The sequence below is a fragment of the Ochotona princeps genome, chromosome 14 (assembly GCF_030435755.1).
Source record: "Ochotona princeps isolate mOchPri1 chromosome 14, mOchPri1.hap1, whole genome shotgun sequence".
Classification (NCBI taxonomy): domain Eukaryota; kingdom Metazoa; phylum Chordata; class Mammalia; order Lagomorpha; family Ochotonidae; genus Ochotona; species Ochotona princeps.
This window is the reverse complement of record NC_080845.1, coordinates 14,567,015-14,587,994: the sequence shown is the minus strand read 5'-3', so window position 1 is coordinate 14,587,994 and position 20,980 is coordinate 14,567,015. Positions and strand designations below refer to the sequence as shown.

General features: G+C 43.0%; 1 protein-coding gene across 1 annotated transcript in view; it reads left to right on the top strand.

Moving 5' to 3' along the window:
* PAPPA (pappalysin 1) overlaps positions 1–20,980 on the top strand; it is a 246,820-nt gene that overhangs the window by 192,250 nt on the left and 33,590 nt on the right. Inside the window, exons 14-18 of the mRNA XM_036496589.2 lie at positions 952–1,120; positions 3,459–3,642; positions 14,326–14,536; positions 15,200–15,371; positions 20,482–20,629. Of these exons, the coding sequence (XP_036352482.2) occupies positions 952–1,120; positions 3,459–3,642; positions 14,326–14,536; positions 15,200–15,371; positions 20,482–20,629 (884 nt within the window). The remainder of the gene's footprint in view (positions 1–951; positions 1,121–3,458; positions 3,643–14,325; positions 14,537–15,199; positions 15,372–20,481; positions 20,630–20,980) is intronic.

Here is a 20,980-nt window from a genome sequence, read left to right as displayed (position 1 = left end):
AAACTGGTTCTAATCCTGGTGGCCCTGCTTTCCATACATCTCCATGCCTGTGGCCTGGGAAAGCAGTCAAGGATGGCCCAAAGCCTTGGGACCCTGCACCCGCTTGGGAGACCCAGAAAGAAGCTCCTGACTTCTGGCTTCAGATCAGTTCAGCTCTGGCCTTTGCGATCACTCGGGAAGTGAATCCAGGGATGGGAGATCTTCCTCTCTGTCTCTCCTCCTCTCTGTATATCTGACTTTCCAATAATAAATAAATAAATCTTTTAAAAAGTTACAAAAATACTAAAGCTTGTGCCTGGCAGATAGGAAATAATAAATACTTCCTATGGAGCAGATATTAAGATACCTGCATCCAACATCAGAATTCCTGTGTTTGAAGCCTGGTGCCTGCTCTTAACTCTAGGTTTTGCTAATTAAGAGCCTGGAAAACAACAGATGATGACTTAAGTAAATGTGGCCATGTAATGACCCTGGTTACATTAAAATCAACTTTGGCCTGAGTCCAACCCCAGCATTTCCAGAATTTTGGGTAATGAGCAAGTAAATGATGTGTATGTGTGTGTGTGTGTGTGTGTGTGTGTGTGTGTGTGTGTTACTGTCTGTGTTCCTGTGCCTTTCAAATAATTTTAACATTATTTGTGGCAGTTATAACTATCTCCATTTCACAAGTGGGAAAACAGATTCAGCAAAATCTCAAACTTTATAACACACGAAACTTTCAAGTAGCAAGATTTGAATTCTGATTTATCTGTTTCCACAGTTTGTGCTACTAACCATCAACTTTATCCACTGCCTCAGGGTAGTCTTCCGTCCAGCCAGCTTTCCATTTGTTCCTCAGTCTTAGCCTTCTGAACTTTTTTGGAAGAGAAGTTCTCGGTCTTTGTGTTCCAGCTGGAGGGCTGGTGTCCTGTGAGAAAGCTTCTTCTCAACCTCTTTTTCTTGCTTCCCAAGCTGTGTTCATTTCATGTGTGAAGCCACTGACTGTCCAGAGCTGGCTGTGGAGAACGCTTCTCTCAATTGCTCCACCAATGACCGTTACCATGGTGCCCAGTGTACTGTGAGCTGCCAGATGGGCTATGTTCTGCAGATACAGCGAGATGATGAGCTCATCAAGAACCAGGTATGTAACAGTGATGTGCTCAGAATCCTTTTCCAACTTAGTAAGACTAAATGAATATGGGACAGGTTCTCTTCTGGAATCCCAGAACTTAAAATTGAGTTGCCAAATGCTAGATGCTTAATAAATATGTATTGAATCAATCATAACCTCTAATAGAATATTTTCTGCACGGAACAGCATTCCATACAATGCTTATCAGTGTCTGTAGAGCCTGCGCGTCTTCAAGATCATGCAGTGAACGTTTAGGAATAAAACTCTGACGGCCAGACCTCTGCCATAATTGAACGTTGTTTGTACAGGATGTTCTGAATATGAGCCCTCTGTCAATTGGGTATGCATTCATTAATTCATTGTAAATTAGATGCTGTATGGGCTGTTAGAGAAAAAGCAATCGTTTAAAGTAACCTTGTCCCCTCTCTCAAGAAGCTGGGTCATTAATGGGAGAGATAAGGCAGATAATTCACAAGTAAGAGTGTCCTTGTAAAGGGGTCTAAATATGTGATAAAAGCAAAGGGGAGTAATTGGAAGGTACCAAAGAAGGAGTAACTTGAAATTTAAGAACCAAACACAGAGGCAAAGTGGTGTGCAAAGGAGAGAAGGGATAAATACTTGTATACTTGATTTCAAAAATTTGCACAAAAGTAAGCTTCTTTAATTCCATATACCCATAAAGCTTTCAAAGCACACCTGTGCAGTTTGTGAAGATTGCTAAGTATGATATGTAGGGCCAATGCAGAGAAATAACTTGCTGTAGACAGAGACAGGTGATGAGGTTGGAAGGGCAGGTTTAGTCTACTGGTACAAAACCCTACCAGCTTATGAAGGAAGCCTGGGATTTATCTAGAGTAACAAGGAGCAGAGGAAGGGTGTAACAAGATCAGACCCTAGCTGACAAAGACTCCCCTGGCTACCCACATGGGTGTAACTAGGACTATAGCAGTAAGATTGGCAAAATGGAGGCTCTCAGGAAGTCATCAGGGAGCTGCTAAAAGATAAACATGTCCTGCGCACAGTGAATGGCAGTGGGCAGATTTGAACAATGTGGCGGAATGTTGCTTCACCCAAATGTCTCTGTGAAATCCCAAGTGAGGCATGAGAGGGTAGGACAAGATGGTAGTTAAAAAAATCCTTCACACCCTGGAAATTTAAGGCTCCCATAGTTCTATTAGTGCATGTGGCTTTTCCTGGTGCCCACCCAACTGACTTGGCCTTCATACTGCAAACATGAAGGGCACATTCCTTACTGCTGGAAATGCCTATTTGTGCAGTTTCTGGGCTTACTTGTCTTAGACACCTATTTCCGTGTGTCAGACATGACAGGTCTGAACTCCTGTGGAAACAATTAGACTGTTTTGGCATCAGGCGACCTCCAGTCCCTTTGATGTGTGCTTACGAGAGGGAAAATATTCTTTGGTATTAAAGCCCCAGAATAACGTTTGGCTGGCCAATACCCTGGGATGTGAAGACTTCCTCCTTGAATGGAAGCCTCCAGCCTGCTGATGACAGTCCTTCTCTTGGCTTCAGAGCTTGGGCTCACCCACCTACCCAGCCTTACCATCTTCCACTTTGGTTCAAATTCCTGTAGAAGGTTTTGTTCTTTCATGTCTTTTTCTTGACTATTGAGGTTTCAAATATCAAAACAGGGAGTGCCTCCTGGAGCAGTTTCCAGGTCCAATCCATTGTTTTGCTGGTAGGAGCGCTCACATAAGAAAAGCAAATTCTACCGATCTCATAACAAGGAAGACAGACATCTCAGGACAGTGTACACTCTACCAAGCACTATGACAGGCTTCTGAACATCTCCTTTGGAGTCAAGGAAAGATAGATAAGATCAGTACTCACTAACCTACCATTGTTTTGTGAAAGAAGTCATCATGCCCTGTGATGTCCCTGAATCTCAATATTCTCATTTGCAAAACAGGAAGGAATAGTGACTTACGAAACTCGATAGATAACAATCAAGGGTGTTGTCTTGGATTTCTAGTTCCACTTAGTCTCTTCACTGGGTAAGCTGGGTCTCTGAACCTCTTTATCTCTGTGTGAGAACTGAAGTATTAGTATTTACTACATGCTAAAGCTGTATTTAGTCCATAAAGTTGTTGGAATCATTAATCGAGAGAGGGTAGGTTGGAAAGTATTACTAAGCTCCTAAATCTGTATTGAAGTATGTAAGAAATTTGGCTACTTTATACAGATGTCTTTTAGAAAGCGTGTCAAAGTTAACCGTTAGGCACTGGCCTAGTCCTGGACAGGACTCTGAAATGTTGTCTGAGGGAGAAGGATCTGACATTTGAGTCTCTGTTTGCCATTCCTCATGGTGCCCATCTCTGTCTTGTAGGTGGGGCCGAGTGTCACAGTGACTTGCACAGAAGGCAAGTGGAACAAGCAGGTGGCATGTGAGCCAGTGGACTGTGGCCTCCCAGACCACCATCATGTCTATGCTGCCTCCTTCTCCTGCCTCGATGGCACAACTTTTGGCCGCCGATGTTCCTTTCAGTGTCGTCACCCTGCACAATTGAAAGGTAACATGAATCTTTGACTGCCCTCAGCTTTTCCTTGTCCGTGGAACACCCAGAGGCTGCTTTCAGGCCTTCAAAGTTTCAGATGCAAGAGTTATGTCACATTTTTTTGTACTTTTGACCTTTTCCTACAAATTATATTTACGTAAACATCCTGTGCTGTGAAGATCTAAAAATAAAAGTGATAGTGAGATCCCCCAACCCAAGATGCTGCAGATCTTCTTAAAAATGAAAGAGAAGCAGGCTGGGAAATAAGATGTGAGTCGTTTGCTCGGTATGATTAGGCTCTCTCTTAGGAGGTAAGTGTGATTAGTATTTGTACTTCATAGAGAAGGAAACCAAGCTCAGAATATTTGAAGAACTCGCCCACAGCTTCCTTATTAGTGGTTGGAATTGCGCTGGAGCCTGGATGTGTTTATCTCCAACACCAAATGTTTCTCTAAACCAGGGCTTGGCAGGTGATGTTGGAAGGGGAAGCAGGAGTGAACAGGAACCATCTGGTATCCTACTGGACTGGGCATCCAGGGTATACAGGTCAATAAAAGAAAGTCAGGCATACTAGGTAAGAGGAAAAATTTTGGGAATAGGTGAGAGACTGATCTGAGAGTCCTAGCCAGTCAAGAACAGAGGTGTTGTTAGAGTCTAGTAGGAATAATTGAACTATAGAAAACACTGGGAATCCTAAATCCAGCAAGTCAAGGAATCTTAAATCCAGCAGGTCAAGGAACCCTAAGTCCAGCAGTTCAAGAATTTTTATAAAGCCACAGAGCAAACTAGCAGTACTTTCAGAACAAAAGCTTCAGGTTTCTAGTCAAGTCCATATAGAATTTCATTATCCCAATTTTCAAAAATGTCAGAACCTTCTTAACCTTCTTTGTTCATCAGAGGAAATGTTGGCCTTTATCACATACCTAAAATATTTCATATGAACATCTTCATCTCTCTCCATTCTAAATCTTCATAGCAACTCAAAAGAAATGATTGTAGGTTTTAATTCACATTTTCCTGTGTTAAAAATGATTTGTAGGTGGAAGTTGTGGTTCTGCAAGTTAACTGCTGCCTTCAATGCCAGAATCCCATATGAGTATACTAATTCAAGTCCTAACTCTCCACTCTAGTCTAGTTCCCCAGTGTTGTGAGTAGCAAAACAGTGGAAAATGACCCAAGGGTTTGGCTGCCTGTTGTTCACATGATAAAGAATATCAGACAACAATTCAGGTTCTTAGCTTTAACCTTATCCAGCCTTAGCCACTCTCTGTGTCCTTTTGCATAGTAAACCAGCAGATGGAAGGTCTCTCTCTCTCTCTCTCTCTCTCTCTCTCCTTCCCTCTTTCCCTCCCTCCATCCTCCCTCTCTCTCTCTTTACCTTCCCCATAACTCTGTCATTAAAATAAATGAATACATCTTAAAAAATTATTTGGATTGGAGAGACATGTGGAGATCAGTGGAAATTGTAAACCGTCTTACTTTTAGACAATCCAAGATTGCTTCTTGGTCCCATTTGCCCAAATATGGGATAAATTAATAACTCCACACTAGAAAATCACACTCTTCTCAATCTGAGGCCCTTAGGAAAAGGGGAATGTATGAATTAGCACTGCTTATTATAGCAGCATGAGTAATTATAACCTTTAATCCAAATGATGCAGGCCCTTGTTGTGATGCTTCTCAGCTGACTATGGTTGTGAGGAACAGACCCTACAGAAGAGCTAAGGCCTTGATAGTTGTTAATTCTAGTGTTGCTCTTCCCTTGCAAATACAGCGGAGCGTATCTCTGCAGTGATGACCCTGCCAGAACCAACTGACATTCATACCCTTCAGTTGTCAGCATCATTTGGCTTGGATCTACTGGCAGTAAGGACTGGGCAAAGCACTCTCTTTCTTTCTTGAGCTTGTTCATGCCATCTCATTCACCTCCATTCTCAAGCCAAGAAATAGAGAAATAATTGAAACAAGTTTTCACTGTTCTTTTCTGACTTTGCTGTCCTTTCCTCCACTCACTGCTTTTCCCTTCCTTATATCATGGTAGAAGCAAAGAAGCAAATAACTTTAGAATCAGGAAAGACCTAGCTGCACTACTGTCTCTATCCTGCAGACTGCTTAAACTTGGGTGGGAAATGTGATATTTAGGACCCTCAGAAGCATTATCAATAAAATAGGCTTAAAAGTGCCCATATTATATAGGCGGAATCAAGAGCGATCCTGACAACCTGTTAACAGGAGGTCATATGCACAGAGTGGCGGGGGGAACGCCAGAGTGGAGCAGGTGGGCAGGAGGAGGCTTGTATCCCAACCCTGAAGGCTTGGATCCTCACCAAGGACTATCAGTATAGGCACCAAGGACTATCAGTTTAGGCACCAAGGACTACATCCCAACAGACAAGGAGAACACAGGGAATTGGAGTGCCTTCAGAAGCCGAGAACTCCGAGGTCACTCAGCCCTGTTTGGATCTACCACATGGGATGGAAGAGGCCCAAATCCTTCCTCACAGGACCCAAGGTCATCGGAACAACAGCCAGGAGCCCTGAGAGATCTGCAGAAACAGAAGAACAGCAAACTTCCCTCGGGACTAGGGAGAGCAGCTTCTTCTGGTTCTTACTTAGTTCCAGCTTTGGATCCCCACCCTCTCTTGCAATGATCATCAGGATCGCCCTGGAGCCGCCCCCCACCCCCAAAAAATAGAATAGATCGTCAGAGAAATACAAGGAAAGCTTAGAACAAAACAGGAAGCAATCAGCATGGATCCACATATATCTTACTAGATAGGACACAAAGATTAGTTAGTCCTCACTAGGGTATGGAAGATTTCTCTGCACACCCCTCCTAAAACTGTTCTGCACCTCAACTGTTGACAAAGGCCTGGTTAGATTTATTAGCCAGTTTAAGACTATCATAAAATCTACCAAGTTCAGCAGAATTATGCATCAATACAATAAACAGCTAAATATTAAAATGAAAACAGACATGAGACAGCTGAATAATACCCTATAGCCACTTTAAGGTCTATAGCAGTCGGTGCTGAGTACAAACAAAAATTGAAGGGTCAATGAAGTAATCACAGGAGGTGGTTAAGAACTTGCACTGTTGTAACGTATTGACTACTGAATACTATGTCAATTAATTCTATAATGTTGTAAATTGTTGTTGATGTTGTGCTGGGGCTTCTAATTTATTGGGAAGATATTCTGCCAGCTCTACCTTCAGACCAGAGAAGGTCTTCCCAAGAAACTATTAAATTTATCTGGACAATAAGATGCTGGACTTTATGCTTGGTATATGTTAGTTACGAAAGAATCTTGACTTAATTTGAACTGTAACACTGCAATAAGGTGGAGGAATCCACCAAGGGGGGCGGGCATGTGGAGGGGGTGGGGGAATCCCAGAGCCTATGAATCTGTGTCACATAATGCAATGTAATTAATAAAAAAAGTGCCCATGTTGAAGGGTTACATGGAGGATTAAAAGAAATCATGTGTGTTAGTAAATGCTCGTTTTCTCCAAGCAGCATCACCATAATGAACTGAGCAGTACTGATCTTTCTGTGCTGTGGAGACCTTAACTTGTGACTGTGAAGATTTGTTCCATCTTCCATGTTCCTTTCAAGTCATGGTCATAGGTGCTTTCAAAGGTCAGTCACCATCCAAGATGATTGGTTGAGTTCAGTCCCCAGAAAGTTAGCGTAATGCAGGCAGCTCCACAAACACACTTGTCACTTATACTCCAGCTGAGCTTGTACTATCTTGACTTTCCTTATACTCCAACCTCTCTTAAAGATTTACGAAAAAGTCCTGAGAATGCACAATCTTTTAAAAATTGCTTATTTGAATGTCAGAGTTAGAGGGAGGTAGGGAGGAGTGGAAAAGAAAATCTTCCATCTGCTGATTCACTCTCCAGATAGCTACAACAGCCAGGACTGAACCAGCCTGAAGCCAGGATTGAGGAGCTTCAACCAGGTCTCCCATGTGGTGACAGGGGACTAAGCACTTGGATCATCTTCTACTATTTTTCACAGGTCATTCTTGGGGGTCTGGATTGGAATTGGAAGGACTGGAATTCAAAGTAGTGCCCATGGTGGGATGCTGATATTGCAGACAGTAACTTTATCCATTACACCACAATAATAGATTCCTACTCACTCCCCTTTTAAAGATATTTTATTATTTATTTGAAAGAAAAAGTTACAGAGACAAAAGGGGAGGCAGAAAAAAAGAGAGAGAACTTTCAACTGCTGGTTCACTCCCCCAGATGGCTGCAGTAGCCAGCACTGGTACACGCCAAAGGCAGGAGCCAGGAACTTCATCAGAGTCTTCCATGTGGGTGACTGGGGTCCCAAGCATTTGGACCATCTTTTCAGTGTTTCTCAGACCATTATGAGGAAGCTGGATCAGAAGTGGATCAGCTAGAACACAAACCATAGTCCATATGGGATGCTGGTGTCACAGGCAGTAGCTCTACCTGCTAAGCCAAAACAATGACCCCACAATTTGCCATCTTAAAATCACTCTTGCCAAGATTCTTTTTAAATGAGCATAGTAAGCCCAGAGCCTTGTGTGTGTGTGTGTGTGTGTGTGTGTGTGTGTGTGTGTGTGTGTGTGTGTGGACTTACTTGTAAAATGATAGGCAACTTCAAAATAAAATCCAAAATATTAATAGCTAAGAATGAAGCATTACTTCCACCACTAAGGCAGCTCCAACTAATTCAACTACATCAAGTGCATTTAACATTTATTATGAAGTAGGGCTTCTAAAATAAGAATGTCTCCATTTTACAAAGCTCTTTTAAAAAGCCTGGTTTCTACTTTTAGCTCTTACTGCTGCCTTTCCCAGTTCAACTTTGCCTATTTTACATCAGTGTGTTCTCTAGCTTCTATCCCAATTCCATCAAGCATTTTCTGATCTCTTAGACTACTGAAAAGGTTGAGGGTTGGGTTGAAATGAGGAATGACCGCATCCTACAGTGATCCACAATAGGCTGTTTGCTTGTCCTAAATAATCTAACTGAAATTCCCCAGTCTTTGCCTGCATGGTAGTGTTAACATGTCAGCCTCTTTCATCCTTCTCTTAAGAAGCATACTCCATCAATTAACCCTGAAAATGACTGCATCTTAGAACACATAATGTTCCTTATGTCTAACAGTTGGAATGATACGTGCAAAGAGGTTTGGAAGCAGAGGACAACTTAAAAAAAAAAGTAGAGGTGATGAGGAAGATAATTTGTTATTATTCCAGAGCTTATCCTTGATTCCAAGATACTCTCCTGATCTAAATTCCTGATGAAAGATTTTCTCTGAATAACAGTACTTCGACCATGTTCATGAGTAAGCATCACAGATCTCAACTGAGCCCCTAACCCTGGTTGGAACAACAGTTCGACCCTCCAGTGTCTCAGTTTTCCCACCTACAAAATTGGTTTAATGATGAACTGAGTTGCTAGGAAGCAACGAAGAAATGAATTCAGTTTTCTTTTTAGGTCTGTTCCATGAACTCAATTTTCAGATAGCCTTCGATAGAATTCATTTCAGAAATTTAGAAAACATTCAGGCAATGATACAACCAAAATGTGACCTGATTTCCCTCAGACCGGAGCTGGAAAGAGGATGGTTCTACTGAGCAATCAGTGTTCCACTGGCCCTGCCCTCTCCAGCCCCAGTGAGCTCTTTAACTCTTCAGGATTGTAGTAACCTTGCACCGAACTTTCAGAAGTAACATCAGCAGAAGATCAAAAGCTGTTCTTAGTGGCTCCATTTCTTCTACCTCAACTTCTCCTTGACTTATTGAAGTTCCAGTGAGCTATTTTTGCGACAACAAACAGACTGAAATCTTATCTGTCCATACTTCTTGCCCCTCCTGGCCCTTTCCTCTTTGTGTGCCTCATATCCCTTTAAAATCTTTTTCTATAACATGTTTAGCTTTATTCACTATCAACAGGCATTGAAATTGAGTTTCCTTGCAATCCCACCAATGCAAGCCCTTGGCTAATACAAACGCTAAGTACTTGCTCATCCCAAGCTTTGTGTTCCTTTTCTCGGAACACCAGAGTACTCAGTATCACTTACTTTCTGAAAAACTGGGGAAAAACTCAAAGATGGCTTTGGTTCAGGGATGGATGTGTTAGATGCCTCAATTAGAGTCACAAGAAGATTCATAATATTTTATGCAGTCAACGAATTAGGTATCAAAGACTTCAACGTTTGATAATAAGCGGACATAAGAACAAAGGTTGAATAAGATATAACCCCTTGCCTTATGATCAAAGCAATACTATCAATAGGCTGAAGATCTGATATGGCTCTTTTGGGGTACTGTCCAATATAAATTTCAATGATTTAAAAATGTATATGTTGGGCCCGGCGGCGTGGCCTAGCGGCTAAAGTCCTCGCCTTGAAAGCCTCGGGATCCCATATGGGTGCCGGTTCTACTCCCGGCAGTTCCACTTCCCATCCAGCTCCCTGCTTGTGGCCTGGGAAAGCAGTTGAGGATGGCCCAATGCATTGGGACACTGCACCCGCGTGGGAGACCCGGAAGAGGTTCCTGGTTCCCGGCTTCGGATCGGCGCAGCACCGGCCCGTTGCGGCTCACTTGGGGAGTGAATCATTGGACGGAGGATCTTCCTCTCTGTCTCTCCTCCTCTCTGTGTATATCTGGCTGTAATAAAATGAATAAATCTTTTTTAAAAAAAATGTATATGTTGTAATTTTGCAAATACATGGGGCACAGTAAGTTGATTTGATATGTATATATATTGTATAATGATAAAATCAGGATAGTCAGGATATTCATGATTTTGAAAAATCCATTTTTCTTGTGATGAAAACAAACACTCATAATTTTCCCTTTTAGCTACCAGAAACACAAAAGATATTATTATTGCCAACTGTAGATGCCCCACTGTGTAATAAATAAACCATTGTTTTCCTTATAAGTGCTCTGAAAAAGACTTAGTCTTCTAAGTAGTCTTTTAAATGAAATAGCGATATTGTTGTTGGTTAGTGATGAGAATTGTGGTGCAACAGATTAGTAGCCATTTGCAATGCCAGCATTACATATTGAAGAACGGATTCAAATCCAGCTCCATTTCCAATCCTGATTCCTACTAATGTACCTAGAAAAGAAGTGGATGAGGGCATAGATGCTTGGGCCCCTGGTACATATTTGGGAGGCCTATATGGAATGCTAGGCTCCTCATTTCAGCATCTGTTTGTGTAAATCTCTCTCCATCTCACTCTCGTTGACTCTCTTTCCCTCCCATTTTCTGTCACTCTGCCTTCAAAATAAGTAAATCTTTTAAAAATAGTCTCATATCTGTTAGAGATTGAAATCTTCTTAGTGAAAATTGTAGCAAGGAAAAGGAAGAATTACTTTTCTGATTTTAAAAGATACAAATAAATTACAGTGAATGGTCCCAAAACTCCTTGAAACATAATCCCCAGTACTGATACTCTTAACTTTCACCATGAGCTCTAAACCCAAACATGTCTTCATTCTGTGTCCTGAGTGACGTGCTGCCAAGAAACATGGGTAGAGGACTGAGGTCAAGAAAACGAGAATTGACAAAAATCAACAATATTATCTTCTTTTTTTAATTTTAAATTTTATTGGAAAGACAGATTTACAGAGAGAAGGTGAGACCGAGAGGAAGATCTTGCATCTGCTAGTTCACTCCCCAAACGGCCACAGTGGCATGAGCTAATCTGAAGCCAGGAGCCAGGAGCTTCTTCCAGGTCTCCTACATGGGTGCTGGGTCCCAAAGCTTTGGGCTATCTTCAACTGCTTTCCCAGACCATAGGCAGGAAGCTAGAAGGGAAGTGGAGCAGCCAGAATACAAACTGGTGTCCATGTAGAACCCCGGCGCATGCAAGCTGGGGACTTTAGCCACTAGACTACTGTGCCAGGCCCAACAAGATTGTCTTCTAAAGCTGGTTACTTATCATTATGGGCAATTAGAGCATGGTCTCTCTGGGGGAACACTGACCGCCAGTGACATACATGTCTCAAAACCATTGTAGCTCTAGAATCTGGCACAGGCATCTGCCAGTGTGATCACTGGCTGAGTGTTGTTTCATGGGCATTAATTCATTGATACTTTGAGTTTGTCCTGCGTCTGGGACAAAGCTTCAGGCAGAGCTGATGATGCTGTCAGAGGATAGTGGTCAGTGCCATGCGACTGAGGGAAGGGGACAGACAGACTTTAGTGAATGCAAGGGAGTAACTCTAGCTAGAGTGTGGAAATATTCTGCTCCACACAGCATATGCATCTCCAGAGTTAGTTTGTTATGGGATTGAAGGACGTATCCATGGTCCTGAATCTCTAGTATCAGAATGACTGTGGTTCTTCTCTTGTCTATGCTGTGGTCAAATCCTCTGAATGTACCTTTCTGGTTGGCACTTCTTTCTTGGTTGACATTGTACAGGTTTAATGTTATCTTGTCACAATTTACAATTTTCATAGCTGATGCGTTATATTTTTTAAGAGTTCCAACATGTTTTCAATGAATATTTTGTGTCTCTTGGAACATGTGAAAGGGTGTCCCCCCCGTATCAAATTTGACCCCTTTCTCACTATTTGTAGGCATCCTAAAACACCGACCACCCCAATCACAAGCACAGTGAAAAAATAAAGAGCCGAGTAGTTCCTGGGTTTCTGTAAGCCTTTCTGCTTCTGTAGAATGCAAATAAGTCACCTTTCACACTCTGGTCTTTTTTATTGCATGAGAAAAAGTTCTTCGCTTATAGGTTCATGGTTCATCAGTGTGGAATTATCTGTGGAGTTTACATAGACTATGCTGTTCTGTGCTAACGCAGAAGGGAAATGAATGAAGGCAGGAAAAGCAGAGACACACACATAAAATTGTAAAGACTCTCCCCTTTTTCGTTTCCTGTCTTATTTTCTCCACTAAATGCTTTACTTTCTGATTTAATCTATTATTGTCTGCACTATTCTGTTAGATTCTAAGTTTCTAGGTGAAAGGATTATTGATGTCTTGCCTTGTATTCTGTGCTTTCACCCTAATATATAAAAATATCTGCTCATCATGAGAGAAGAGAGGAGGGGAAGGGAATAAATCAAGACATTGACATCATGGTTCATGAATTTTTTTTTTTTATCATGACACACTGAAAAGTAGGAGCACTTGTTTTCTTCCTGTAAGGAAAGTTGAGGTTTAATTCTTCCCAAGAATGTGTAGCAAGGCCTTTGCTGGGCATACGTAGCAAACCTCCCATTAAAAACAATTGTCTCGGTCCCCGCCGTGGTGGCGTAACAGTAAAGTCCTCGCCTTGAATGCACTGTATGCTCTAGGATCCCATATGGGCACTGCTTCTAGTCTTGGCAGTGCAGCTTCCCATCCAGCTCCTTGCCTGTGACCTGGGAAAGGAGTCAAGAAAGGCCCAAAGCCTTGGACTCTGCACCCGCATGGGCGACCTGGAAGAAGCTCCTTGTCCCTGGCTTCGGATTGGCTCAGTTTCAATCATTGTGGTCACCTGAGGAGTGAGTCATTGGATAGAAGATCTTCCTATCAGTCTCTCCTCCTCTGTGTATATGTGATTGTCCAATAAAAATAAAATAAATCTAAAAACAAGCAATTGTCTCTACAGTTGTACAGAATTGGTTTTGAACCTCAGTTTTGTCTTTTACTAACCATAACAGCCTGGTCCAGTCACATCACCCATGAGTCTCCATTTTGAAATGATACTTATGATAGGTGCACTATATTATAAGAACAAATATGATTGCATGTCAGGAGCACTCACTCCATAGTCACTGCTTAATATGTGTCATGTCCTTCCCTTCCACTCCACCCATCCAATCTTCACATCCCAAAACATCACATGTATTTCCAGGCCTGGTTGTCAACACCATTCAGTAATCACTAGGAAAAGGAGAGTTTGGTGGAGAAACACAAGTTTCAGGTCCTCCTCTAATTGTCTCACAGAAGTTTTGGGCAGCCTGTGTTTTGATAATGTATGAGCTGGCAGTGAAAAGGCCTAACTTCCTTGTTTTACTTTCATTTGCAACATTCTCCATCAGGCCGGTTTCCCGATGGCAATCAGCACTTCTGTCAGAGCTGGCACCATCTGCGGGGAAGTGCTGTTCTCTCAGCTGCTTTGGCAAAGCTTCACTGAGCGCTAGGGCCCGAACAGAAAACCAAACCTCCTGATAACATGATGTTGTCTCTTCCAGGCATGGGGTAGAGGGTGGGGATTGGGCAGGATAGATACAGGTGCCAGGAGCAGAGGGAGATATGGCAGACTGAGATTGCGCAATGCATTGGTACCAGAACAAGGAGCAGATTTTGAGAGAGAAGCTGTGCTGTTGGCTATTAGAAAGCAAGCACCCTCATCTCTGAGTCAGACTTCCCACCTAGAAAGTAAGCAGGATGGATTAGAGGATGGTGAAGACCTGTCTCCATATAGTGCAGGTTGAGAATCAAGAGTCAGAAGCAGGATTTCAATTCACTGCAGACACAGGAAACAGACTCCCAAATGCGTGTTTCCTCTTTGTGGCAGCTGTCTGAATTCCCCCCGCCCCCATCCTTGGTTCCTCTTTGTTAAGTAAAAGCCATCAGAACATCACAGGAGGGACCCTGTGGTCCTTCAAGTTGTTTAAAATTTTGGTTCCTATACAGTACATCAGGGTCAGACACTACTTCTACCCCCTGCTAACCCTTTATGTATGTGTTCCTTAGGCAACAACAGCCACCTTACTTGTATGGAGGATGGGTTGTGGTCCTTCCCAGAGGCCCTGTGTGAGCTCATGTGCCTGGCTCCACCCCCAATACCTAATGCAGAACTCCAAACAGCCCGGTGCCGAGAGAGCAAGCATAAGGTGGGCTCCATCTGCAAGTACAAGTGCAAACCAGGATACCATGTACCAGGCTCCTCCAGGAAGTCAAAGAAGTAAGTGGGGCTAGAAGCAATCCATAAGCTGTGGGGAGGGGAGTCAGTTCTGAACTCTTGATTGGAGGGAAGCAGTCATTTCTACTCTGGTGGCATTTTTCCTCACCATTTCTTCTCTTCCTTTCTGACCTGTGGAAAGCTCAAGGATATTGTTTTGATAAAGTTTGGTTCAAGCATAACTACCTTTGAGTTATGACTTACATGTCTACTGGCTACAAAATCTCACACAAGTAATTTCGCTTTTCTTGGATTCTACCTTTTCAGGAGTAAATGAAGATGATGTTAACAGCTACTGTATAGGATTGTTGCAAATAATCAATGAGAGTATGCATGTAAAATGCTTGAAAAATGCCTTGCACATAGTGGTTATCCAATATATGGTTCATATCAATATCCATTCTGGTGCCAACACCCATGAGAGCATTATAAACAGAAGGGAGAGGACACTTATATTTTGCCTCACCCACATGTAACTTGCCCTTGGTACAAGAATTCTTTGAATGAGTTATCCTTAATTCCTTTCACAAGACACTCACCACTACCTGGAACAAGTAGGGAATCAAGAATGGGAAAGAGAAATATAATAAGGCCAGGTGGAAGGGTGTGAATTTAGTCATATGGTTGGTCCCTGGAGCATTCTCTTCTTTTGTCTCCTCTTTGAAGGCGAGCCTTTAAGACTCAGTGTACCCAAGATGGCAGCTGGCAGGTGGGAGCGTGTGTTCCTGTGACTTGTGATCCACCTCCACCAAAATTCCATGGGCTCTACCAGTGCACTAATGGCTTCCAGTTCAACAGTGAGTGTAGGATCAAGTGTGAGGACAGTGACACCTCCCAGGTAAGCCTCCCCATCAACATTTGAGTCAACATAAGTTAATTCTGGTCTCCAAACCAGAAATCTGCAAACCACCCTCTTGAACAGTCCCTGTTCCCTCTCTGAACATTGGAGCAGCCACCAGGTCCTACCCATCTTCCCTCTAAAACATCCAAAGCTGTTCTCTTCTGTCTCTGGAACAACCACCCAAACACAGGTCACCATACTTCATTCTAGGTTTGCAACTTCTTGGTTGTTAACTTACTCTAGTTTCTGCAGTACGAGTGTATTCTCACTTTTCAGTCAGAGTGATTTTGTTCAAAACGTAAATCCAACCATAGCAATTTCCCTGCTTAAAGCCCCTGGTGAGGCAGCAACTGCCATTCCTCCTAGGATAAAGTTTTATCTCCTAAGGGCGGCTTTCAAGTCTTTTACCCATCACCAGGAAAACTGATCCCCTTTGCCCTCTGCATTCTCTACCTTAGAGAGTTCCCTTACCTTTCCCAGCTGATTGAATCTTCATTATCCTTCACTCCTCAGCCCAGGCATTTCTTCTTCCATGAACCCTTTCGAATGTCTCCTCCACTCTTGAGTTCAGTAGCAGTCCTCAGGATTACCCTAAAACATTGTGATTGTACTACTTCCATGTTGTGTTCCAAACTATGATGTGGAATCTTCCCAGTACCTTCAGCACTCTGGACAGTGCCATACACCTAGTAGGTACTTGGGAAATGACAGCCGTAGTAAGACACGGAAAAGGGTTTAGAGAACATCAACATCAATTTCCTCATTTTCCAGATGAGCAAACAAGGACTCAGAGGGGTTATTCAGTCATCCAGGATGGCACAGCGAATGTCACATGAGTCAAATGAGAACCTGGGTACCCCAACTCTGGACAAACTGAGTCAAGTTGGCATACCTGCAAACCCTCAGAAATTTACACTCATGAGCCTCTGTGTGCAGTCCTGAAGGAAGTCAGTCCTGACTGCCAAGGAAGCAGACACTAGTGCCGGAACAAGAAAATGCCAGAGATTACTGTGGGCCTCTCTCACAGGCTGATCAACTTCCCTCTCACTCCCTTGCATAGCAGTTGCTGAAACTGCTGAGCCAAATAATATTTTGGCTGCAGTCGTGTTATCAAACTGAAACCCAGTTGCCTGGGGCCTGCCAAGTAACTTTCATGGCTAGTTTGTATTTAAAGGGGAGGAAAATGTAAATGTATCACATGGCTCAAGCAGTTCTGTTTGGCAACTGGGGGAGGTCAGGCTCAAAGGAGCAGGGTATTGTTTGTCAGCTCAGAGAATCAGGGAACATGTGCCAAATGGGCTCCTAATACAATTGACTGTTCTAGTTTGTACTGAAAATGAATTTCCTCTGCCCCCAGACCAGGGGCCTGAGAGCCAAGTCTAGTATTCACCTTAGATCCCCTCTTGCTGCCTGTAAGGCGCATGTAGCCCAGAGCATCTTGAATCAGCTTGTATGAGCAGGAAATTTTGGCTTTCCAAGCAGTTTTCAGATTCTGGCAAGGAAAATTGGGGGCTTTTATAGGGGAAAGTCACACACTCTTTCATTGTCACTGAACAAATAAAACTACCACTTCATTCATTCTGTGGAAGCTCATATGATGCTGGATCTGGAGCCCTGAATTTCAAGTGGTGGTTTCACTACTTGTTAACTGGAGCCCTTCACTTTTGACTTTGATTTCTTGTCTGTAATAGAGGGTTGGAATGATGCTACCTATCTTACAGGTTACATATGAGGACTAAGTGAAGTAATGAAAATAGGGTATGTCTCTGAGTACCTCCAAATGCAGTGCACCAACTATGCCACCATGCATGGCAGCATTCCTGGGAACACACATATGAATTAGCCTGTCTCCAAGATGCCATCTCTGGGCTCCTTTAGCACCTAGAAACCAAGGCAGCAGATTGTCACCTAGCCCTCTACTGGCTTGCTCCAGAAAGTCAGAGACAGGGATACTCAGCACAAAGCCTGGTGGGGGTAACACACTTGAAGAATTGTAGTGGAGTCTGATCTGTTGCTCAAATAAGCAAGTAGATTAAGATACTCAGCTAAAACTTAGAGAGCTGTGTGTGTGTGAGAGAGAGAGAGAGAAAGGGAGAGAGAGAGAGAGAATATCCTCAGTCCTCTGGTTCATTCCTCAAATGCCCATGATGGCAAGAGCTGGTCAACTCAAAGTTGAAAACCAGGAACTCAATCAATCTCCCACATGGGTATCAGAGCCTCAGATCCATGAGCCATTGCCTGCTGCCTCTCAGGTGCCCCTTAGAAAGAAACTGGAATCAGGAACAAAAACTGGAACTTAGGCACCTAAAACACATTACAGGCCTCCCCGATGACAGCCTAACCTCTCACCAGCATGCCTGTCTTACATCATGCTTTTATGCAGACAAATGCATAGACAAAGAATGGCATGCTGTGAAGTTGAAGAATGCTTGTGAGCATTTTAAAAAGAATTCATTTTTTGAAAGGCAGAGTGACAGAGAGAAGGAGAGGGAGAGACAAAATAACTTTCATTCTCTCATTTACTCCCCAAATTCCTTGAATACCCAGATATTAGGGTGAAGCCAAAGAAAGAGAGAGAGAGAGAGAGAGAGAAGGGAGTGGGAGGGAGAGAGAGAGAGGGAGGGAGGGAGAGGGAGGGAGGGACTGGATGCAGCAAAATGAATGGTCTATAGTCCCACATTATATGGTGGGACCTCCCCCTTTTGAATTCCCCAAGCAAATTACAGCTAGTTCTAATATATCTTCCATTGCAACCCAAGCTGTCCAGCCAGCACTGGCCCACGTAGTGCTGAGGTCTGCAGCCCTTTCAAGGGCTGGAGGCCAAGTGCATCAGAGGGCCAGGCAAAGGCTGCAGGAAATTGGGGTCAATTTTCTATCCCCTTGAGGACCCAATGGAAGCATGAAGCCTGGAGCTTGGGGCTTCAAAAGGGAGAGTCTGGGTTCTCTAAAACCACCTGGAGCTGTATAATTTGCCATGAGCCTGCACAGAACCCAGAGGAGGGCGCTCCTCTTATGGCTGCATATTCAGGGTGTTCATCCTTCTCACATGACCAGGGAAACCTCTACAATATTTGAACCTTTCTTTTGCTGTCCCAAAGATATCTAGAGAGCCCCCATTTCTTTTCTTTTCTGAATCCTGTCTTTCTGCACCTATTTTCTCAGATGGGGGGCTTCAGACTATTTCAGTTCTTGTACTGTTAACTCATTTCCTCATGCATATAGTACATATCATGTATTTCCTAATTGTTTTATCTATTCATTTGCTCACTGATGTGTTTATTTCCTCATGTTTGATTTAATTTCTGTTTTTGCAAAAATTTATTCTACCCTTTTCGACCTGTTCACCCTATCTGAAACAAACAGCTTTGGATAGACAGATAGATAGACAGATAGATAATCAATACCGAGATTTAAGAATGAATAGATGAAGTAGTCAAGTATGCTGAAAGATCCTAAGGATACAGAGATGAATAGAGACCATCCTGGGCCTTGAAGGGCTCAACATCTAGTTGGGGAACAAATGATAAACAAAGAGACAATGCAATGCCAGATATTTTAAGGTAATGCACACACAGAATTGGGGAAGCTTTAGAAAGTACAAATCATGCCACAGAAGGTGCTTTCCAAGGAGACAAGCAAGGGGGAGAAAGACAGCAGGCAGAAGCAATGATGGGCACCAAAACAGGGCATGTGGTACCTTCAAGGCTGCAGGTCGAGGTGACCAAAATTTGGGGTTGGTTATGGTGCTGAGGAAGGGAGGCACCTGAAGACCTAGATAGAGGTAAGCACGGGGACTGTCCTTGTCTTTGGTGCCTGAGTGCAATTATGTGACTGCTGTTCATACAACTGCATGGTCCATGAGTTCACTGGAGATAATACTGGCTCTCTTTCCTTTTGCACTTTACAGAGTCAGACATAGAGTGTCATGGGAAAAAATGTAGGATCTGCAGAGGGTTCACAGAAATGAGTATTAAAAATAATATGTTTCAAAAAATTTTATAGCAAAATAAACGTGTTTAAAATGTCTTCATGGTTTGAGGTACAAAAAGAGAGAGGATTTATTCCTCCACTAGGTCACTCTCAAAGTGCTCATAATGGCTAAAGTGGGCTGAGCAAAACTAGGAACTTGGAACTGTAAGTCTCCCACTCGTGTGGCAGGAATGCAAATGCTTGAGCCATCACTGTGATCTCCCAGGATCTTCCAGGATTGGTATCAGCTGGAAGTTGGAGTCAGCAAGCGGAGCCAGTGTTGAAACTAAGATAGGTGACTCTGGCATCTTAATGACTATGATAAATAACCACTTCAGTAGATTTGTTTTCAGCCCCATTTCCTACATTTTGAAATATCCTCACATTCCTTGAGTTCAGTGGCAGTTTTGAAACATCTATAAGGAGGACTTCACTGTGAATCTTGAAAGTTGTAAAGAAATCCCTTTGGAGAATTTGTCTTCCAACTACATTTACCTACTTTGTGGAAGACTGAGAAACTACATTTGATTTTAAAGAATTGGAGGGAGCAGGAAAGATACAAGTTTCCACATGTTGTACTTATGATGCCTTTCTTATGAAAAGGGATTGAAAATAAAAAAGAAAAGGGAGGGAAATCTCTAGTAGACAAATGCAACTTGAATAAAAGTTCTTTATTCGAGCCCCTTGTAAATATCCATGATTGGTTCCAATAGGCAGCCAGCCCTTCAGAACAAGTACAGAAGCTGATACTTTTCAATTAAGAAAAATAGCAATAACAAGGAACACAAGTGAAAACTGGAACTGTTCTTACTGAAATTTCTAGAAGACCTTAAAGCCACAGCCTAAGAAACCCTGGAGTTGGGCTATGTAGAAAGATCTTTAACTCACAGCCTAAGAAACCTCGGAGTTGGGCTATGTGGAAAGTCTTCAGCAAGGCTCTCTGTGCTCCCTCTGTAAAATGTAGACACTAACACTATTTCCTCTCTTTCAGGGTGCTTGGGTTTTGATCATAATTAAAATATTGTTTTGGAACACTATTCTAACATGAGGGGAAATAACGTTTATCTTGTTACTCTGTGACTTCTCCTGGTATGATCTGCGTGTTTCTTGGTCTTGATCATGTGTTTGTGTTGCTCAGGGACATGGGAGCAATGTCATTCACTGCCGAAAAGATGGCACCTGGAGTGGTTCCTTCCACCTCTGCCAGGAGATGCAAGGACAGTGCTCGGCTCCAAATCAGATCAACAGCAACCTGAAGCTGCAGTGCTCTGATGGCTATGCCATAGGTACCATGGGCCCATGAAGGGTGCAGCGGGAAGGGGGCAGAGCCTCTGGGAATGTGGGGTTAGTGGTGGGGAGGTCATTGAGCACCTCTGTGGTGTGAGGTCCTGCAGAGGCGTCAGGGAACAGAGATGACTGAGACTATATCCTGGCCCCCCAAGGGAACCAGGGACAGGGATATTGGTGAAGCAACAGTGAGTGTGACCAGTGAAAGTACAGCAAAACTGTTGAATGCCTATGGCAGCACTGCCATCTCCCATGGAAAGGGGTGCTTACACAGGGATTTGAAAAAGCTTGTCAGGCAGAAATGGCATTGCAGATGGGAAGAACCATCTAATCAAAGATCAGGGGATATG